This window comes from Copadichromis virginalis, linkage group LG12 (assembly GCF_057382275.1).
Source record: "Copadichromis virginalis isolate Kocher_CV1m ecotype Utaka linkage group LG12, C_Virginalis_male_GT1.1, whole genome shotgun sequence".
NCBI lineage: Eukaryota > Metazoa > Chordata > Actinopteri > Cichliformes > Cichlidae > Copadichromis > Copadichromis virginalis.
Genome location: NC_140629.1, coordinates 32,509,579 through 32,532,335, shown reverse-complemented (window position 1 = coordinate 32,532,335; position 22,757 = coordinate 32,509,579). Strand labels below are relative to the sequence as shown.

At 40.2% G+C, this 22,757-nt stretch overlaps 1 protein-coding gene and 1 pseudogene across 2 annotated transcripts; both read left to right on the top strand.

Moving 5' to 3' along the window:
* Positions 1–2,899: 2,899 nt before the first annotated feature.
* On the top strand, positions 2,900–8,779 carry LOC146697407 (UDP-glucuronosyltransferase 2A2-like). The gene is made up of 8 exons (XM_085476132.1): positions 2,900–2,957; positions 3,690–4,077; positions 4,116–4,479; positions 4,631–4,779; positions 4,922–5,053; positions 5,918–6,005; positions 6,253–6,472; positions 7,901–8,779. Exons 2-8 carry the CDS (start codon positions 3,724–3,726, stop codon positions 8,184–8,186), a joined length of 1,593 nt encoding a protein of 530 aa, XP_085332258.1. The 5' UTR covers positions 2,900–2,957; positions 3,690–3,723; the 3' UTR covers positions 8,187–8,779.
* A 1,831-nt stretch (positions 8,780–10,610) lies between these two features.
* Positions 10,611–22,708, top strand: LOC146697406 (UDP-glucuronosyltransferase 2A2-like; annotated as a pseudogene). The gene is made up of 6 exons (XR_014923397.1): positions 10,611–11,448; positions 11,604–11,752; positions 11,897–12,049; positions 12,318–12,405; positions 13,007–13,226; positions 22,231–22,708. The product of XR_014923397.1 is annotated as a UDP-glucuronosyltransferase 2A2-like (transcript).
* Positions 22,709–22,757: the final 49 nt, after the last annotated feature.

Here is a 22,757-nt window from a genome sequence, read left to right as displayed (position 1 = left end):
ATTGGAGCATAAACTGGGTGTCATTAGGACGGTACAACACAGAGCAAACACCATCCCCACAGACACAGCAGCCAGGGAAGCAGAAGAACATCACATCAAGAAGACCCTGAGTAAATGTGGTTATCCCAGCTGGGCATTTCTCAAAGCTGGGAAGGCGCCTCAAGAAAGCTCCAGCCAATAAAGGAGAGATGGTCAACTGCCGCCTAAGCAAAAACCCTTAGTGATCCCTTATGTGTCAGGAGTATTGGAACAGTTGAGATGCAATTTTTTTTCTAAACGCTGCATCTCTGTGGCTTTTAAACCCCAAAACACACTGCGCCAAAAGATTGGTCCACCCAAGGATTGGGTCCCCCAACACAAACAGAGTAATGTAGTGTACGCTGTTAAGTGCCAGTAGGATTGCCAGGATTTATACATCAGAGAAACCAAACAACCTCCAACTGTAGCCAATCCCCAACTCTCTGTGAATGGTACTCTTGGCCATTGGTCAATGGTCATTAGAGGATCAATAGGGTGCCCATGACCCTCTAGGGGACACTCCCACAGGGCTTAAAATCTGGGACTCTCCACCAATTGTTCTTACAACTGAAGAAGCTTCTTGGATGAGAGATGAAACATCTTCAAGGAAACTTAAAGAAGTTCAGACACTTTTCCTTGATTTCAGTCATTGTGCAAATGTACTGTTTATAAGATCGGGGAAACCTGCTGTCAACTGAGACTGAAGAAATCACTTGGATGAGTGACGAAACGTTTCTCCCACTGAAAATGACACGTCCAGATGAACAGAATCAACCTTTTGGAATTTACTTACCTGCATGCTTGAGCATGCACCAAGATACAAATAGCACAATTAAGATACTCTAGCTTGCCAAATGTATTTGCATTATTTCCCATCTGCCTTCAAATGTATATGAACTTTAGTGACATCTCACTCTTCATGGCGCAGGGTCAGTTTTTTGGACCCAGTCTCCTGTTCATTGCAGGCACTGTGGCACATCTTTTTGAAAACGTCGGGGTGCTTCAAATCTTAAGATTTTTGGGGGGCAGCTATTTTGGCATTTCATCACCATGTCGAAGGCAGGCGACTTGGCGCTCTTTTTTGGGTAATGGAATTTCAGTTCCCATTTCAGTTCCCTTGGTGTTCATCTGAACAACAGACTGGACTGGACTCATAACTCAGACGCCCTCTACAGGAAAGGGCAGAGCAGGCTGTACCTGCTGCGGAGACTCAGGTCGTTTGGGGTGGAGGGCCCACTCCTGAAGACCTTCTATGACTCTGTGGTGGCTTCTGCTATCTTTTATGGTGTGGTCTGCTGGGGCGGCAGCATCTCTGCTGGGGACAGGAAGAGACTGAACAGGGTGATCCGAAGGGCCAGCTCTGTTCTAGGATGCCCTCTGGACCCAGTGGAGGTGGTGAGTGACAGGAGAATGGCGGCTAAGCTGTCATCCCTGTTGGACAACGTCTCCCACCCCATGCAGCAGACTGTGACAGCACTGAGCAGCTCCTTCAGTGGGAGACTGCGGCACCCACGGTGTGGGACGGAGAGATTTCGCAGGTCTTTCCTCCCCACTGCTGTCAGACTCCACAACAAAGACTTTAACTGAACAAACACACACATCCACACATGTGCAATAACACTAAGTGCAATAATCTTTTCTGGCATCGTTGTATTTTTACTCAGTTGTATATAGCATTCGTATTCTATTTTTATCTTATTGTATATTTTTATTCTATTTTATTCTACTGTATATAGTATATTATTTTATTCTATTCTGTACAGCTGTGTACTGTATTTATTCTTATTGTATTCTAATTTTTGCGTCATAACTTTTGCACTGTCCACTTCCTGCTGTGACAAAACAAATTTCCCACGTGTGGGACTAATAAAGGTTATCTTATCTTATCTTATCTTATTAGATCTCTTGGGCAGAACCAGATCTAGCTGCAGTCAATATAAGGGTGATAATGTGGGCTGTCTAACTGCAGTCTTGGGAAGTGATTTAGTGGACTATCACTACAGCGACAACGATGACAAGCCAGCTTGTCATTGTTGCGCTTATAGACATTTTGCCCATGTTGTGCAAAATGGGGCTAACAGCCATTCATATACCTAAATCTTAAAATCTCTGTGTGGGAAACACTGATTTTTTTGTTTTGTACATCTCCAAAACATGAATTCTACCTAACCTAACTGATTTGCTTAGTTTTGTTCAGTTGAGTTGCAAATAATTCAGTTCAAATAATGATACTCAACAATGATTGCGCTTAATTGTCTAAAGCTGATGTATGAATGTACTGAAAAATATTGTTAAAGTTAAAATACTCAAGAGTAATAAACTAGTACAGTTTATGAACATTTTACTGATGGGCTTTTTTAGACAGAGGATTTAATTATTTCTGATATTTCTGAATTGGATTAAATAGTTAGAATCAGAAAACACTCAGTTTTAATGTTCTCCAGTGTGAGCATCTCTAATCTGAACTAATATCAGCCTTCACTGATAGCCAAGGCTCTCTGACACCGGTCATTGAGTGTTACTATTAAACCCCATTTCACATTTAACTTTCAAAGTAGCATTGCAAATATCATCAAAGGCAAATGTGCAATAAGAAAACGCTGAGCTTTTGTAGAGCCATGAACACGTTACTCAGCTACATTTCATCTTGAAAGGATCTGCTCAAAAATCAGCCACTACGAACGGATCCAAAACAGATCCAGACCAGATGAGCTGTGAAATGATTTGTTCCACACATCAGACTGCGACCATGATCCTTCCCGCTGTGCAAGTGGACCCGGTGTTACGGATCCGGTATTGAGCCTGTGGTACATCCGGGGCGGGTCCGGTCCGGTCCGGATTAGTCAGGGAAGTTTTAGCGGATTCAGGCCCGTGTTTACTTTCGGCGGTGTTGAGCTGTTCTGTCACCTGCTGTCGCGATTCACCGTCTCTTTACTCTGGTAAGCTGCGCTTATAGACATTTTGCCCATGTTGTGTAAGCAGTTACATTCATACTGACACTTTATAGTTTTATTTTAGGGAGCTCGGTCATGTCTCCGTCAGCGGCCCGAGTTTAATGCCTTCCGGTATTGTGGTCACGTTAAATCAAGGTTGTATAACGGCCACAACCAGTAACAATCTTCATTCTCGAAGATTGTTTTCCTTACTTTCTTGTTTGTTTTTCCGTGTGGCTTTGTTTGTTTTTTCTCGCTTGTGTTTCTGGTGACAGAAACTTAATTTCTTTCGAGGGGAATTTTGTTCCATCGAGCTGCTGGTGTCAGGTTCAGGCAGCAGGCTGACTTAGAAATTGTTTACTTGCACGCTAGATGTATCCTGTTGAATACTTTGTTGAATATACTCTAGTTTTTTATATTTTCAGATGTGATACGGTTTCTTGGACATCTCATAGAGAAGTTTGGTGAATTCAACATTTGAAATGACTACTATTTTGTATTACTTCACTCTACCTCTCCTCAACTAACAATTACAACATCAGGCTTTCATATCCTTTTTATTTCTTTGATTCTCATACAAGTTAGATGTTACTCTTGTTTTTTCCCCCACTATTGTCAACTTTACTATCATTACTTTATAGCCCATTATGAAATGACCAATGCAGTACACAAAGAAGTGAGCCAGATTTCACCTTTATTGAGTTAATGATTATTTTTCCTGGAATGCTTTCACCAAAGGATCAGACCACAGCTGGTTTTCCTGCTGACATTCATGGAGCTGCGTCTCTCTGCCTGCATCCTGCTGGTACTTTGTGTGACATCGTGTGCAAATGGAGGGAACATTTTGGTGTGGTACACCGAAGGCAGCCACTGGATAAACATGAAGCTTGTTCTGGAGACATTGGTTGACAGGGGACACCAGGTGACTGTACTGGTCCCGAGCTCGTCAATGTACATGAACACCAATGAACCTGCCCGCTTTCACTATGAGCCCTTCAATGTCACTTTCTCATTGGAGGCTATGGAGGAGTTTCTAGAAGAGTTCCTCCAATTCAATGTATATGAGATTGATTATATGAGCTACTGGGAGCTCTACATCAGATTCATTGACATAATGAAAACTGACCTGCAGTTTTCTATCCAGTATTTGGATTGAAAACTGACCTGCAGTTTTCTATCCAGTATTTGGACGGTGTGGTGAAATCAGAAGCCGTCATGAAGAAGTTGAAAGAGGGAAATTATGACCTTCTCTTGGCTGACCCCATCTACCCTGGCAGTGACTTGGTAGCAGATATTTTGGGGATCCCACTCGTCTTCTCCTTGCGCTTCTCCTTAGCTAATAACTGGGAGAGGCATTGTGGTCAGATGCCTGCTCCACCATCCTTTGTTCCCGGTGCTATGAGCAAACTCACAGATAAGATGGACTTCTCAGAGAGAGTGTGGAACTTTCTCTTCTACACTCTCCAAGACATCGTGATTGATCAGTTTTCTTGGAGAGTATTAGACAGATATTACTCTGATGTCAAAGGTGAGCAAATGGACATGAAGCACACGGTTGAAAAAAACAACAACACTGTTAAATGTAGTGTTTTTATATCCCATCAAACCTGCCTAAGAAAATACAACCTGCATGAACTATTGGTGATATGTTGATGTCTATTATTCATGCACTGCAACAGGAACTCCCACCAGTGCCTGTGAGTTGATGAGTAAAGCAGACATCTGGTTAATTCGAACCTACTGGGATTTTGAATTCCCTCGTCCTTTCCTCCCCAACTTCAAATATGTTGGTGGGATCCACTGCAGACCTGCTAAACCTTTACCAGAGGTAAGGACACTCAACTATTACCAACTAATTAATCATTACAGAATATTTGTGCCAGGAGCAGTGAAACCATCAAAATGTTGAACAAAAATAATAAAAAAAACAGCTGGTTGTTGGCTGTGGGATAATATTCGACTTGTTACAGGATCTGGAGGAATTTGTGCAGAGTTCTGGAGATGATGGCATTGTGATCTTCACTTTAGGATCAATCATCAACAACGTCACCAAGGAGAAGGCAAACATGATAGCCTCAGGCCTCGCTCAGATCCCACAAAAGGTCAGAGGTCAGAGGATTTGTGCCAACTGTAATCAATTTGTGCAAAGCATGGAGTAGTTTTTCATGTTTTAGATAACCAATTACCAAGTGCTCTTCTTCTGACCATCAGAAATGAATTACTATTTCTTAACATGTTGTATTGTAATTAACAATTATTATTCAAGTTGCATGTACCTTGTGGGAATTGGCTTACTTCATTTTTATATCCTTATTCTTTTAAATTTCACATTAATATTTCTGAGCAGTGTATTTTAAAAGAACCCTTTGAAAACACATTAGATCTCAGTGTGCAAAAAAAAATCATGTTGAATATCTATAATGATACTGACTGTAAAGGGAAAGACAACCTAACAAGTGCTGAATTCAAAGACGCACTGAAAATGCAAATGTAAAAAATAATGATTCAGCAGGCTAGTCTATTTTGCCAAAATATTATTGCAGCAAATCAAACAGGGTATTCTGTAGTTTCAGACGACTTCACAAATAGGTACCAGGGCATCACAGGCAGTCAGCGCTATCCATTCCTTTATCCACCAGGAACTGCCAGCATACTCCTGCCACATGAGCCTGTGTATTGTTGTGCATCAAGAAGAACCCAGAGCCCACTGCATCAGTGTAGAGTCTGAAAATGGGTCCAAGGATTTTATCCACATACCTAAATGCAGTAAAAGTACTGTTGCCTAGTCTGTAGGTCTATGCATCGCTCCATGGATATACCTCCCCAAACTATCATGTAACTAGAAACTCCTCCATGCTCACGACACTGTGCTGGGAGACAGCAAACCTTCTTTCAATGTGACATATTGAAGTACTACCTGCATAAGTTGTAATGGAAAAAACACCATGTGAACTTTCTATTTAAAGGTGCTGTGGAGATACAGAGGAGAAAAGCCAGAAACTTTGGGTGCCAACACTCAAATATATGATTGGATTCCTCAGAATGACCTCCTGGGTAAGTAAAGTTGGTACCAATCACAGTTATTTCTTTCTATGTCTGCCTTTTATTCCATGAGAAATAATCCTAATGAAATCAGATGCCACAGAGACGGTAAAGTTCACAGTAACACTGCCAACTAAGAATTTTTACAAAAAATACTCAAATCAGCTCAAATTAGTTGTTCAGGTTTATTGAAACCTTTTTGCTGTCCAAGTGTGAAAAACGTACTCCAGATGTTTCATGGTTATTTGACATGTCTTAGGTCACCCTAAAGCTAGAGCTTTCATCACCCATGGAGGCACAAACGGGATTTATGAAGCCATCTACCACGGCGTTCCCATGGTGGGCATCCCCATGTTTGGTGACCAGCCAGACAACATGGTCCATATGAAGGCTAAAGGTGCTGCAGTTATTTTCAACTTGAATTTCATGACGTCTGAAGATCTTAGAGACGCAATCAACACAGTCATCAATGACAAATCGTGAGTTCTTTGAACTATCTGTACTTTGGATTAAATACCGAAAGCATAGATGTTGTACCAAAGACGAATGTGGGCTCAAGAGTATGAAAAGCATGAAGGCCAAGAATAACATACCTTAAATTTGAATTATTTGGAATTTCCAGCTAGGGGAGAATCCACTGGCTGGAAATTACATACACTGAGCACCATCTGGTCTTAGTTTGGCCAATTTTTAAAAAAATTTTATTTTTAATTTTTAAATACATTTAAATGTCCATGTATTAATTTGTCAATGCAAAAAATGTATAAATGTTTTTGGACTTTGTTTTAATTTGCTGTTAAGCCTCTTTTAATCTGATGGCATAGTAGAAACTTGAACTTCCGAGACAAGTATCTATTCAAACAATTTAATTTTGATGAAGTGATTTCCAATTGTTATTTATTAGGTTGTAGAACATTAATGTTTAAATGGATCCAGTTTTACATCTCTAATGTGAAGTCGTGTGGTCTCAGTTGTCTCAAAGCTTGTTATACATCCATCCTTTTTATACAGTTCATGATTGAATGTTTTTTGGGGGCGTGACTTATAGTAAAGTCCAAATGACGAACATAGCATAATAGCAGGTCATGAAGGAACAAGGGTCTAATGGGCTTGATCGTTGAAGTACCACAAAAGCTTCAAAGGCCACAAAATGATTGAAATATCTCTAGATGTTTTAAATGTAACATTTTTAAAAAGCATGCAAAATTGCGTACACTCAACAATAGAATTATTAACTCGAACTAAATGAAAACTAATTCTGCAACATTAATTTCTGGTTTTCTTTACAAAAGTTTATTACTAACCTTATGTTCATTGGAGAAATTTAATGACCATGTTATCATCAGATAACACCTCTAGTATGCAGAACAAGAGTCAAATGACCTGCAAAATACACATTTGTATTTCAGCGCACACAGATCCTCAAGCAGAGGGCCTGGCTTAACAAAGAAAGTTCATAACCATTGTGGTGATACTGGTCATCTCCAATTGGGGTTTTAAGTTTTGTGGAGCGAGCTAACACAAAGAAAGTTTAGAAGCTTTCTTCTAACCTCAGTAAACCCTTTGCCAATGATCTTGGGGTCTCAGTGGTCTCAAAGCTTATTTGGCTTCCATCTTTTTTATACAGTTCATGATTGAAAGGGTTTTTTTGGTATAAATAATAGATAATAGCAGGTCATAAAGGAACAAGGGTCTAATGAGCTTGATAGCAGAAGTACCACAAAAGCTTCAAAGGCCACAAAATGATTGAAATATCTCTAGATGTCAATTTTAACTTGAGGCGTTATCAGTTTTAGAGTTTTGAAATATATCCCTTTATTGTCTGGCAAAAAAAAAAAAAAAATCTAAGTATAACAATTCAAAGGTTTTTTTGTTTTTGTTTTTTAAACCTATATGCACATTCACAGGTACAAAGAAAATGTTATGCGGCTGTCCAGCATCCACCACGACAGACCCATGAGTGCTCTGGAAGAGGCAGTATTCTGGATCGAGTTCACACTGAGAAACAAAGGGGCCAAGCACCTGAAGGTCCAGGCCCATGAACTCACCTGGTACCAGTATCTCAGCCTGGATGTCCTGGGCTTCTTCTTCACCATAGTTCTACTCATCATATTCATCTTCATCAAGACCTGCAGTTTCTGCTGGCACAGGTGTTGTGTCAGGAGAGGAAAGACAAAAAGGAAGGCTGAATAACAACTAAACTGAAACGGTGCTGTGAATGTTGGACTGGGGTAATATTTGTTACCAGCATGAAACTTTCTTTCATATATGTTGAATTTCCCTTCATCTTCTCCTTTATGCACCACCACTAATGACTTTAACAGATGCACTAATTTGCGTAACAGAACCTGAAGTTGATCTGACATTAAAAAGAAAATACTGATTGGCTGTGGGTTTTTTTTGTTTTGATTTTTTTGTTTGGAAAAAACACTAACGTCAGATTGAATTCAGTATATTCAAATTTGTTTTTGTTTTTTAATGCATAAAGAAATATTTTCCTAAAAAGCATTTCATTATTTATGCATATATTTTATTTACTCTTTTCCCTTTTTTTTTTTTTTTTTTTTTTTAATTTTTTTATTAATCAATTCAATCTAGGAACTGTGACAATCAACATCTTCATCAATAAATCTGATATCTGGATCATGATTCTGTGGAATTTAAAGTCAGATTTCACTGTATGATAATGATTTATCTTTATGTGGATCAAATTAACTCAACAATGAGATGATACTCTGTAAGGATTTTGTAATAACAAATAAAACATTTGCATGGTGGTGACCCATCACTCTCTTGAATGGATCATTATGATGTATTCAGCTGTGAGCTTGTTGCGGGTTAGCTTTTAACCACTGATGTATCCATCACCATCCCATGGAGCAGCTGTAGTAAACAGGAAGACATCTGAAGATTTTCTTACTGGTTACAAAAAAAGCAACCTACATTTTACTGTCCAAAACATTTATGCAATAGATGTGTCAATTTAATGTGAAATAGAGCCAGCAGTACTTTCACAACTTGTGAGTAGATACAGCATTAACTCTGCCCTGGAAGATGTAGGAAATACAATGGAGAGGCAGAGGAAGTACCAGTGTTGTAGTCAATGGGACAGCATGCAATGAATGAAAACCTTGAAGGAGACCCTCATCACCACTAGAGTCTCCCAGAAAGACACCATGCTCATTTCCTATCAAAAAACAAAAAACCCAAACACGATAGCTCTTCAAGAGTAAAATAAATCAATGATTAATAACATTCTTGTAGACTGATAGAAGAGGCTGATATCTATGAATATGTAAGTGTTAATAACAGTCCAAACATGTTTCAAAATGTTTTTGAGAGATCTTTCATATAAAAAATATGATTAAGCTATTTGATTATCTTAGTTGCAAATCCTTTAATATTTGTTACTACTCCAAGAAAAGTGCGAGTAGCTACATCAAGACTTTTTCCAGTTGCCATGTGGTGGTCAAAGTTGTAGGCAAACTTTGGTTAGGCACATTACAAATAGTAGAGTTAAGATTGTTGAATTGAAATTTGTTAAGACTGAGAGATATAAAGTGAGATTACTTTTGTATGCATGTTCTTGCCAAATCACTTTTGTCTCAAACATTACTGTATATTTTTACACTTCTGCCCAGAAACGACTCATAATCAATTAATTCCGACTCTGCGGGACAAGACCACATGAGCATGATGCCGTTTCAATATCTGTTTCTCTCAGTCAGGTAATTGTGTTTGGCATGTTGTATCTTGTATCTTATCACCTTATATAAAAGGTGAGGTCAGGGGGGGAATTTCATTGACAAGCACTCAGAGTGCCGTCTTCAGATGTGACAAACGTGCATGCTTGTGGTTTCAAATATCCAGGTGGTTTCGTATCTTTTTCTTGTGTATCAAAGTTTAGTGAGGATTGTAACTGACAGATGTGAAAATGGCTGTGTATTAATAAATATAAAAAAGAAGCTGAAAGGTAAATTTGATTAAACACAAGTATGTTTTAAGGCTGTATCCAGTTAGAATGGAGTCAGGACTCATGAAACTCAACAGGATCTTTTGGACCTCTCTTATTAAAGTGAGTTCAGTTCAATTCAGTTTTATTTAAATAGTGCCAAATCACAACAGCAGTTGCCTCAGGGCACTTCAACTTCATTCTTCACATTCTCCTCAAAAAATCTGGAGAGATCATCACACAGACTGTATAAAAAACTTTTTATTAATTCCTTTATTTTACCAGATATGTCTTGAATGATAACTCTCCATCACCTTTTAAATATTGGCTTAACCTTGAACCTCAACACTGGCAGAGTCAAATCATCAATGGGGTTACAGCTTGTTTGAATTCTAACAATCCTGACTCCTTTGTGTTTCAGTGGCATGCATGGAAACAGTTGCACAGGCACCCACAACTTCCTCAGATTATGCAACAGTGTCCAAGCCTATACAGTTGAAATGACCATTGTTTTACATTACTTCACTCCGTCTCTACCCGACTAACAACAACGTCGAGCTCTGACATTTTTACTAATTTCTTAGTGGATTTCTCATACCGGATCAGTCCTGCTTTTTTCAGTACTGTCAACTTTATTCCCATTAACTTTTAACCCATTGTGAAATGAGCAATACTGTACAGAAGAAGTGAGTCAGAGTTTAACTTTGAGTTAATAATTATCTTTCCTGTGATACTTCTACAAAGGATCAGACCACAGCTGGTTTTCCTGCTGACATTCAGACACCATGGATCTGCGTCTCACTGCCTGCGTCCTGATGGTACTTTGTGCGACATGGAGTGCAAACGGAGGGAACATTTTGGTGTGGTACACCGAAGGCAGCCACTGGATAAACATGAAGCCTGTTCTGGAGATGCTGGTTGACAGGGGACACCAGGTGACTGTACTGACCCCGAGCTCGTCAATGTACATGAACACCAATGAACCTTCCCGCTTTCACTATGAGCCCTTCAACGTCTCTTTCTCATTGGAGGCTATGGAAGAGTTTCTAGAAGAGTTCCTCCGATTCTCCATATACGAGATTGATTATATGAACTACTGGGAGCTCTACATCAGATTCATTGACATAATGAAAACTGACCTGCAGTTTTCTATCCAGTATTTGGACGGTGTGGTGAAATCAGAAGCCGCCATGAAGAAATTGAAAGAAGGAAAGTACGACCTTCTCTTGGCTGACCCCCTCTACCCTGGCAGTGACTTGGTAGCAGATATTTTGGGGATCCCACTCGTCTTCTCCTTGCGCTTCTCCTTAGCTAATAACTGGGAGAGGCATTGTGGTCAGATGCCTGCTCCACCATCCTTTGTTCCCGGTGCTATGAGCAAACTCACAGATAAGATGGACTTCTCAGAGAGAGTGTGGAACTTTCTCTTCTACACTCTCCAAGACATCATGATTGATCACACTTTTTGGAACGTATTAGACAGATATTACTCTGATGTCAAAGGTGAGCAAATAGGCGTAAAGCACTGATTTATAAAACTATTTAAAACTTGCTAAAGATTTAAACGCAGTTTTTTAAATATCCCATCAGATCTGATTAAGAAAATATGCCTTGTATGAACTATTGGTGATATGTCCTTTACTTATGCATTGCAACAGGAACTCCCACCAGTGCCTGTGAGTTGATGAGTAAAGCAGACATCTGGTTAATTCGAACCTACTGGGATTTTGAATTCCCTCGTCCTTTCCTCCCCAACTTCAAATATGTTGGTGGGATCCACTGCAGACCTGCTAAACCTTTACCAGAGGTAAGGACACTCAACTATTACCATCTGATTAATCATTACATCACAGAATATTCCTGCCAGGAGCAGTGAAGCCATCAAAATGTTGAACAAAAATGAGAAAACAGCTGGTTGGCTGGTGGTGGGATAATATTTGACTTGTTACAGGATCTGGAGGAATTTGTGCAGAGTTCTGGAGATGATGGCATTGTGATCTTCACTTTAGGATCCATGATCAACAACGTCACCAAGGAGAAGGCAAACATGATAGCTTCAGGCCTCGCTCAGATCCCACAAAAGTTAAGTTTTCTTTAAGGACAAGTGTCCTCTTTTTTGGAAATCAAAATATGGTCACCTTAGACTACTAGGACTACCAAAACTACCATTTCTACCATCTCAAATTTTACATCACTCAGTTTTTCCTGCGAAAAGTCAGATTTTGTCTGTTTGTCTGTTGTTTGTCTGATGATTTCTAATGACAAGTCTTGAGATGTCCCTTACCCTTCAAGTCTTGAAAAATTGCATTACAATATAAAACTAGCATACAAAACCCCCCCAATCATGTTAGCAAATATCTTACTGTTTATAGGTGCTGTGGCGATATAGAGGAGAAAAGCCAGAAACTTTGGGTGGCAACACTAAAATATATGACTGGATCCCTCAGAATGACCTCCTGGGTAAGTAATGTGGGTACCAATCACAGATGAATAACGGATCAATAGATGATGGGCAGTATAGAAACATTGATTCCATCAAAACTTATCTTAGTGAAAACAGATTCCACAACGATGGCAAATTTTCACTGCACACTGAACATAATTTTTTCTACAAAAGTTTTTAAAAGCCTAGAGCTTATTTTGCCACATTCAACACTAAATGTTTTATTGGAGGCTGTGAGCATTTGTTATATTAAAAACAAGGAGAACTGAATGAAATATGATTTTCTCACAGATGAAATCATGATTACAAGTTGCACGCTGCGCTAAACTACTTTGTTTAGTTCATTTTCTCAAAGCTGTTCCACTTTAACAGATGTCTGGACATCTGGCAAGTTAAATTTCAACTTAAATCACTTCTTCACATATATTGACATTCCCAAGTAGTCCAAGTGTGTAATAAGTAATTAAATGTTTAATGGTTTGTTTAATGGTTATTTGGCATGTCTTACGTCACCTTAAAACTAAAGCTAAGTACTTGTCCAGGTTTAGTGAAACCTTTTTGCTGTCCAAGTGTGAAAAACGTACTCCAGATGTTTCATGGTTATTTGACATGTCTTAGGTCACCCTAAAGCTAGAGCTTTCATCACCCATGGAGGTACAAACGGGATTTATGAAGCCATCTACCACGGCGTTCCCATTGTGGGCATCCCCATGTTTGCTGACCAGCCAGACAACATGGTCCATATGAAAGAAAAAGGAGCTGCAGTTATTCTCAACTTGAACTTCATGACGTCTGAAGATCTTAGAGACGCAATCAACACAGTCATCAACTACAAATCGTGAGTTCTTTGAACTATATATACTTTTGGTTAGGATTTGAAAGTATAGATTTTATAGCAAAGATGAGTGTGGGCTCAAGAGTATGAAAAGTATGAAGGCCAAGCATAACATACCTTAAACCAGAATTATTTGCAATTTCAAGTCACAGTGATCAACCTACACTGAACACAATCTGGTCTTGGTTTCTCATTCGTTTATTTATTTTTTTTAATTGATTTGCAGCATGTTTTGGGGTGCTTTACAGAGCCTTTGCGAGGCTTTTTTTTCATAAATGTAAGTTGTTATGCTGTACCTTACTAAAACCACTGAGCCCTTTATTGTCACTGGAATGTGCATGTATTAATTTAGCAGGACAAAAAAAAGATATAAATGTTCTGGCAACACTTTATAACACAAACTACAAATATGGTGCAAGTACGCTGTACTTATGTGCATTTTGTGTCAAGTCAGGTTTTTGCAGGATATAATGAAAGAAGTACACTGTAAGTACCCTGTACTTTCTGGAATGCAAACCATATTATGGAGTCACCAGCGAAACAATGAAACAATTACAATGAATGTAGCACCCACAACTAAGGCACAAGTAGCCTTTAATTACATGTAATGTTTAATACCAAGTCAGGTTTTTGCAGGAAATAATAAAATAATTACATTGTTAGACTACAAGTACCCTGTAATTAAGTGCAATTTTTTGTGCAACATTTTTTAGTTACACCATAACACAACCCATGCCCCAGAAAGCACAGGATATTTCCAGTGTACTTGTTTTATTGTTTCTTGCAAAAACCTAAATTGTTGCCTGCAAATTGCACATAAGTGCAGGGTACTTATACGCTGGTCGTGTTAAAAAGTTTTAGCAACCCTTTTGTACTTTGTTTTAATTTGCTGTTAAACCTCTTTTACACTGATGGAATAGTAGAACACACACCAAGAATACCCATTCACACAATCAAATTCGTTTCACTTAAATCTACAACAAACTAAAGTTATTTCCATGTCTCTTATTAGGCTTTGAGACCATGACATTTAACGTTTGGAGTTTAAGCTCTAACGTGCAGCCATCTCCTTAGAAATAAACAGCAGCACCGAGACTGCACAAAGTGATTAAATTATTAACTGGAGTTAAGGGCTCTTTACAATAAATTTCAAGATTAATGATTTTCTGTACCATTAATCTCTCAGTTTTCACAGCTCGTACATTTTCTTTTTATAAATATATGTAAGCAATGAGCCAAATTTAGTAATGCCAACATACTGAAGGAACAACATTTGTCTCTTATATATGATACACCTATATATGCACTGTCAAAGATACTTGTCTTTGAGTGAAGATTTAAGGTGATAAGACATATAAATAACTGCAACTTGAATCTGTACTGAGGCTCAGTATTTGACACAGAGTTCATGTTCACTGCTGTAATAGCTAATAATGATTAATATAATAACTATAATATTGGCCATATTATATTTACATTACCAAAGTGATATGACTTTAGTCTCATGATGTCATGGTCCTGGGCCATGTTGGCCCTGTATTCTTAGTTTTCATTTATTCTTGTATTTTGTTCCTTATTTAGGCCATGCTTCCTGGGTTGCCCTGTTACGTTGTTCTTTATGTGTTTTCCCCTTGTGACTCTTACCCCCTGTGTGCCCCTCTGTGTATTTGTGAGCCCTCGTCTCTCCTTGTGTTTTATTCCATGTTTTCCCCAGCCTGTTATGTCTGTGTGCCCCCCCGTGCTCTCTCTCCTCCTGTCTGAACCTCTGTACTTCCTGTTTTACTTTGCCCGTCTCCCGTCAGTGTAGTGTTCACTCCTGCCGTGTCTTGTTATGATTATCAGTGTCACCTGTGTTCCCCGTACTTCCCTCGTTTACCCTTTGTATTTATGTCTGCGTCTCCCTCAGTTCTGTGTCGCGTTCTGCCTCATGACTGTGTGCCCCTCCGTGTGTTTCCTCGTAAGTCCGTTCCTTAGTACTTCCCAGTTTAGTTTCATGTTATTTTATATCGCCGTTATCTTTTGTCATCTTTTGTCAGCAATAAAGCTGCATTTTGAGTTCAGTCCTGTTTTCCCGTGAGTTTGCGTTTGGGTTCTATTTCCTGCCTGCCACACAGCCAGATCATGACACATGAACAACATTAGCTAATTGTTATTTACTAACTAATCTTAAATGACTGTTCAGTACAGAAATGAAGCCCAAAAATCATGTTTTACTGTCCTGTGGTCTCAGCCTCAGATACTTATCAAATCACACAAAGCTCTTGCAGAAAAAAACAAACAAATGAACAAAATATGTTCTCCTTCATTTCTGTCAAACAAAGTTGTATAACATGTTTCCAGCAGTTAGTATCATGGTTGCTAGGCAACCTGGGCAGCGTGACGGAGACTAGACCGTCCCATACAGCCCAAAAAACTTGCCGTTTATTTTGCAAATCGAGCTCAACACTGCCCCTAGCGTCCTGGAGCACTTCCATTGTGATTTGTAGTTTGGATGTGTTTTGGATTTTGTAAGTGTTTTGGAGTTTGGATGTGTTTTGGATTTTGTAAGTGTTTTGGAGTTTGCATGTGTTTTGGAGTTTGCATGTGTTTTGGATTTTGCATGTGTTTTGGAGTTTGCATGTGTTTTGGATTTTGCATGTGTTTTGGATTTTGTACGTGTTTTGGAGTTTGCATGTGTTTTGGATTTTGCACGTGTTTTGGATTTTGTAAGTGTTTTGGATTTTGTACGTGTTTTGGATTTTGTACGTGTTTTGGATTTTGCATGTGTTTTGGATTTTGTACGTGTTTTGGAGTTTGCACGTGTTTTGGAGTTTGCTCGTGTTTTGGATTTTGTAAGTGTTTTGGATTTTGTACGTGTTTTGGAGTTTGTAAGTGTTTTGGATTTTGTACGTGTTTTGGATTTTGTACGTGTTTTGGAGTTTGTAAGTGTGTTGGAGTTTGTAAGTGTGTTGGAGTTTGTAAGTGTGTTGGAGTTTGTACACTGGGGCCACCGTAATAAAGGTCTAATGAGCATAAAAGTTCAAGTACCACAAAGTTGTTGTTTTTTTAAACGTATCTCTTTATTTGAATTTTTTGATACAAAACAACAACAACAACAACAAACAACAAAAACAACACAATGTCATGGTTCTGGGTCAGTATTGACCCAGCATTCTGAGTTCTGGGGCCCGTTCTTCGTACCTCGCTAAGTAGGTTAGCTGGATTAGATTGTTGACGATTTCGCGTGATCTTGGATCGTTCGGTTCCCCGAAGCTCATCCGGGACTTGCTGTCATAGCAACAGAGCCGTAAGCGTAAACCTGCTCGGGAGCAGGTTCACTTTATGTAAACAGGATTAGATCGCGGCCACGCAGGTATGTCCGCTTCATTTATACGAAAGCAACAGCGATATTCCACCACTGTTTCACCATAAATAAATAACATCAATGTAACTAAAGACAATGCAGCACCTGATCCATTTATTGATTTCACACAGATAGATACAGGTCATTTCCTAAAAAAGGGAAATGTACTATTAACATTCTATTACATGTATGTGATTATTACAGATGTAATTCATATTTCAGAGTAGCAATTGCAAATTACTTTGTGTAATCAAGATGAGAGACCACGGCTATAAAAGCGAAGGTGGATTTGGGAAGCCTGTCGCAGCCATGTCCTGTCCGTATACGCGAGCCACCCATTGCGGAAGGTGCAAGATTGATAAGGAGAGTTTTCAGAATTCAGCGTATATTGCGGGACAGACAGGATCCTTTAGCTCAGCGCGACAGTGTGCTCATAGAGAGATATCGATTTTCCCGTGAGGATATTATTTACTTAACCAACTTGTTGACGAGGGGGTGCAGGACCACCACCTGTCTTTTTTTTTGCTCTGCCCTTTTCTTGGTTGCTGTTATAAACAAACAGATTATTTCAGGGTCTCTTTCCAAGAGACGAAAAGCAATATAAGTGATAAATATTACCATTCTGTAGAATATTCTTATATTTCACTTTTACCTGTTCCCATGTTCTAGTGGGTCCTGTTGTGGCTCTAATGTGAAAGGGGATATAATATAACATATTATAATATAATATAATGTAATATAATATAGTGTGATATGATAAATCTACCCTACCGCCTACTGGTGTTGGCCAGAGGGGCCGATGGCGCGATATGGCAGCCTGGCTTCTGTCAGTCTGCCCCAGGGCAGCTGTGGCTACAACTGTAGCTGCCTCCACCAGTGTGTGAATGTGAGAGTGACTGAATAGTGGCATTGTAAAGCGCTTTGGGTGCCTTGAAAAGCGCTATATAAACCCACTCCATTATTATTGTTATTATTAAATTACTTACGAGTTTAATTTGTCAGCAACTTTCTGCCAGCCCTCTCTCCTTGCTTTTGCAGCCTTTGCAGTGTTCCCTTGCGTTCTGATTAAACTCTGAAACTCCTGAAATCCCTCACTCAAGAGTTCTTGCTCTGCTGCCGAAAAATACCGAGCCGAGCGCGCTCCGTCGACATTTTCGCCGACCAATCAGAGGGTTGCCGATCAATGTTTCTACTATCGATGCGTAGCCCCTTTTACGACACCCAGTGATGTCACATTACTGCGTCCAGCTGTACTAATCGTCAACAGCAGGTGTGTTCGGGGAACCGGATTAGCGAGCTCACGGTTAGCGCGATGGTTTGGTCTTGGATGTGTCATTTGATCTTGGATGTAGTGAGCGACGTACGAAGAACGGGCCCCTGGTCTATTTTTGAATGAACGTTTTGTTTCTCTGGTGTTTTGTTGATGATGCTTATTATTGTTTGAGTTCTATGTGTTATATTCGGTATGCCTGCTTATGGGTCTGCGTCTGTGTCTCTGTCGTGTGCTTCCTGTTTTATTTTGTAGTTCTGTGTCCTATGTCAGTGCATTCAGCTTTGTGCTCTCCCTGTCTCGTCAGTGTAATTAGCGTCAGCCGTGTCTCCCAGCTGTTTCCTCTTCACTCCGTTCACCTCTTGTATTTAGTGTCTGTGTCTTCCCCTACTCGGTGTCGCGTCGTTAACGTCTGTTCATCCTCTTACCTCCTCCATGCTGTGTGTTTGTCATGTTCCAGTTCTCCAGCACCACTGTTTGTACGTTTTTGTTCAGTTTTGTGAGTCATAGTTTGAGGAGTTTTTCCAGCAATAAAGCTGCGTTTTCAGTTTAAGTCCTGTCTCCAAGAGTCCTGCGTATTGGGTCCACCACTCCTGCCTGCCTGCCACACAGTCAACCATGACAAATAAGCAGTCTGAGACATGTAAAAGGAAAACTAATACAGTATGGTAAATAATTGGGTCTACCAGCCATTTACACATTTGTCTTGACAAACCCAACCTGCCATTGGAATGGGGCTGCCCCTCTCACTATAGTTTTCCTCAGATTATCAGGTAAGTAATCACTGGAGGGCGCCATATATCCAAAAAAAAGTGTCACTTCAATTCAGTCTCTGCCTCTGCTCTGGCCCCAATCTGTAACAACCACCTATTGCCACCATCCCTCGTGAACTCGTGTATATGGGAGTCCACGAGGGATGGGTATTACATGTTTTTATGATTTTTTTTTTAAACATAACACTATTCTAACCTTTGGTGACCTGTCTTCTTTGTATAATTTGTATTATTATAACTTGTATCATTTCTTCCGCTATTGTCAAATAAGACACTGTGCATCTTCTATCTTGCCAGAGTTTCCAAGTCAGCCCCCTAAGCAATGGTAGGAAGAATTATTTGAGCTGAAGTCTCACAGTAAGGCTCTTATAACACAAAAAAGGGCGATCGTGGCTCAAAGAGTTGGTATTTCGTCTTGTAACCGGAAGGTTGCCGGTTCGAGCCCCGGCTATGACAGTCTCAGCGTTGTGTCCTTGGGCAAGACACTTCACCTACCGCCTACTGGTGATGGCCAGAGGAGCCCATCGCGCGATATGGCAGCCTCGCTTCTGTCAGTCTGCCCCAGGGCAGCTGTGGCTACAACTGTAGCTTGCCTCCACCAGTGTGTGAATGTGAGAGTGAATGAATAGTGGAATTGTACAGCGCTTTGAGGGCCCCAAAAAGCGCTATATAAATGCAATCCATTATTATTATTAAATACCTTAATTAAGACATGGGGCAATTACTGAACCCCCCCCCCCCCCCCCCCCCCCCCCCCAAAAAAAAAAAAAAAGGACCTGGACCTTAAGTTTGGGAAAGATTACTGGGACAAAGTAATTGACAGAATTCATACCTTGTCCTCATGTGCAAGACTCTCTCTTATTCAGTTTAAGACGGTGTACAGATTGCACTTCTCAAGATCTAAACTTTTTGCAATGGGTACCACCTCATAAAATATATGGCTCTTAAAGTACCATGCTTATGACCGACATTAAAGTACAGTAGTATAGGCCTATTTAACACCTACATACAGTTTACACAAGACAATTTTATGTCTTATATGAATATTATTTATTTTAACTTTCATAAACAAGATGTGACGAGTGATAATATAACAACTGTACTGCATCAAAACATTCACAGCAGGTGGGATATCCAATCTTTAAGTGATTACCTGATGAACCCTGCTTCTGGGTCCAAACTACTCTGCATTTATTAAAGCGGTTTTAATGCTTTTTATTTTGTTCTATTTATTTTGAACAAGCCCCTAAAAACAGTCAGTGATCACTGTCGGCCTCTCTCGGTTTTTATTACTTCTAATCATTTTAAAGCTCAGTTTTTAAAACCTTACGATGTAACTACACCCCAGCCCATGCAGCAGAATATTAATGACTAACCTTGGATTGTGGATGGATTATCTCAGTTTTTCTACTGACTGAAGTTTGGTCTGTTTACAGCATCCAGCCATTCGATTAAATTTGTTCCTAATCATCAGGAACTCTCGCGTCAACTTTTATCGAGTTGTAAAAAGTTAGCTATCATACTCCAGCTTCACTGAGTTTGTTATGCTAACATAGCTGTGCAGCTAGCCACCGTGCAGCACATAATTATATACCAGCTAGCCCAACTTCAGTAACCCTACAAACGCCACTGCTGTTTATTTTTCAGTCTTCATTTATGTTGGAAGTGATAGCAGAGCTGTACATTTTATCTTTTGCTGTTGTGGTTAAGCTGCCGGAATTATAGCTTCACGACCCTCCTTTGTGGTTCGTGCTCGTCGAAGTTCAGTTTGCTCTTCGTGACGTTTCAGCTGACAACATGAATTACTATCGTGTGGTGGCCTCGCTGGATCCGCTGTCCACCCGCTGTGTGATGACCCTCCATGATGATGATGGTGATCCCCCCCACCCAAGGGAAATACACCCCTCTCAAGGCACTGCTGCTGTGGTGCTACTCCCTCTCCGATGCAGAGCGGGCTGATAAACTCCCTCTCTCAGGCCTGGGTGATGGTACAGCTCTCAAGCTCATGGAGGGCATGCTGCCCTTGCTAGGAACGGATGACGTTGGATTCCTCTTCCTCCGACAGTTGCTGTTGCGAGGTGACCTCGCCAACTCCCCACTGCTGGTCGCAAAGGATTACCATTCACTCGCAGAAGAAGCAGGTTGCCTTCTCCTGGCTACCAAGGGCTTCGGCATCCAGGTGATAGTTCCCGACTCACCAACGGCATCTCCCGCGCCACGGATTCTCCAACTCATCGATTGTGGCTAGGATTGTGGCACTGCGGAAAAGGGCTGTGTTTTTACCATCAGTGCCGTTCCATCTTTGCAGTTTTAAGGCCCAGGGAAACGAGCCTGCCAGCGCTCTGTAGTTGCCGTGACCGCTGGCGATAAGGAAAGGCTGCTCTTCACAGAGGACTCGCGGTTGGAGAGACGTTTTCAGGTTCACTCCGGCTCACAGAAGAGCCTCGGGAGTCAACCCGAAAACGTCGGGAGCCTCCACAATGGCACATTATTTAATCTTTAAAAAATTGGAGCTTTCCCACGTACCACCAGAGAGAACCCAAGTACTACTAGTGGTACGCATACCACAGTTTGAGAAAGACTGATCTAGACTATCTAAAATATACCCCGACATTCCTGACCTGTGTAACAGTGGCAACACATCCACCTCGTATTTAACTCATGTGTTTTTTACCTGCACAACACTTCAGTTATACAGCACTTTTTATTTTGCAGTGCTCTCTCCTGTTTTGAGTGTTACACTCAAGCCTTGCCTATTTTTTTTTTTTTTTTTTTATTGGATTGGACTTTTGAATCAGGACTGGTTATCAGCTGTTCACTAGTTCTCAAAAATTGTAATTGCCTGAACTGTAATGAGGTATATCTTTGTATCATTTGGTACCTATTTTATTAGCCCTGATGCCATGGTCCTGGGTCAAGCGACCCATTATTTGAGTTCCATGTATCTTCTGTATTCATTTGCACCTAGCTTAGTTCACCTAGTTAATTTCTAGATTGCAGTTTAGTTTTGTTCCTTAGTTGTTTATGTCATCTCCCCCTGTACTAAGTCTCCCCGGTTCATGTGTCATGTCTAATCTCCATGTTTCCTGTTTTACTTTGAAAGTCTGTATTCACTGTCAGTGTATTCAGTTTCACTTCTCCTGTCCTGTCGTTAGGTTCATGTGTGTCAGCTGTGCTCCCATGTGTGGCCACTTCCCCTGATCATCCCTCATGTGTAGTTAGTCTCTGTTTCATACAGTCTGTGTCACGTCGTCTGTGTTCTCACCCTCCATGTTTTCTCGGTCAGTCTTTGCAGTGATCATCATAGTCTCTGAGTTTTCTTAGTTTGTCACGGTATTAGTTTTCCCAGTTTAGTTATAGTCTAGTCACGCTATCCCTGCTTTGTTTATACACCTTGTCTTCAGCCATAATAAAGGCTCGCTTTCTGTTAAGTTCACTCCCGCCTACTCACTTGTGTACGCACCTGGGTGCATTACACACACCACCGCACGGCCTGTCTCTGCAGACCGTGACACCCTGATATGTCAAGCTACATGTAAAAATTCTATAAATAAAGAGGAAAAAAATAATAAAAATGTAACAATTCAGATTATCTTTTTTAATTCATATACACATTCACAGGTACAAAGAAAATGCTATGCAGCTGTCCAGCATCCACCACGACAGACCCATGAGTGCTCTGGAAGAGGCAGTATTCTGGATTGAATTCACACTGAGAAATAAAGGGGCCAAGCACTTGAGGGTCCAAGCCCATGAGCTCACCTGGTACCAGTATCACAGCCTGGATGTCCTGGGCTTCTTCCTCGCTATAGTTCTACTTCTCATATTCATCTTCATAAATACCTGCGGTTTCTGTTTGAACAGGTGTTGTGTCAGGAAAGGAAAAAAGAAAAGGAAGGCTGAATAACAGACTGAACTGAAACAGAGATGTGGGACCAGTGCAGTATTTGTTACCTACATGAGATTTTCTTTCATATATGTTTAGTTTCCCACCATCTTATTCTTTATGTATCACCACTGATTACTTTAACTAATTACAAGTGTGTTAATTTGCATAAATGTACCTGAAGTTAATCTGACATTAAAAACCAAATGCTGATTGGCTGTTGAGTATATTTTTTTAAGAAAAGAAAATTCATTCTATGCCT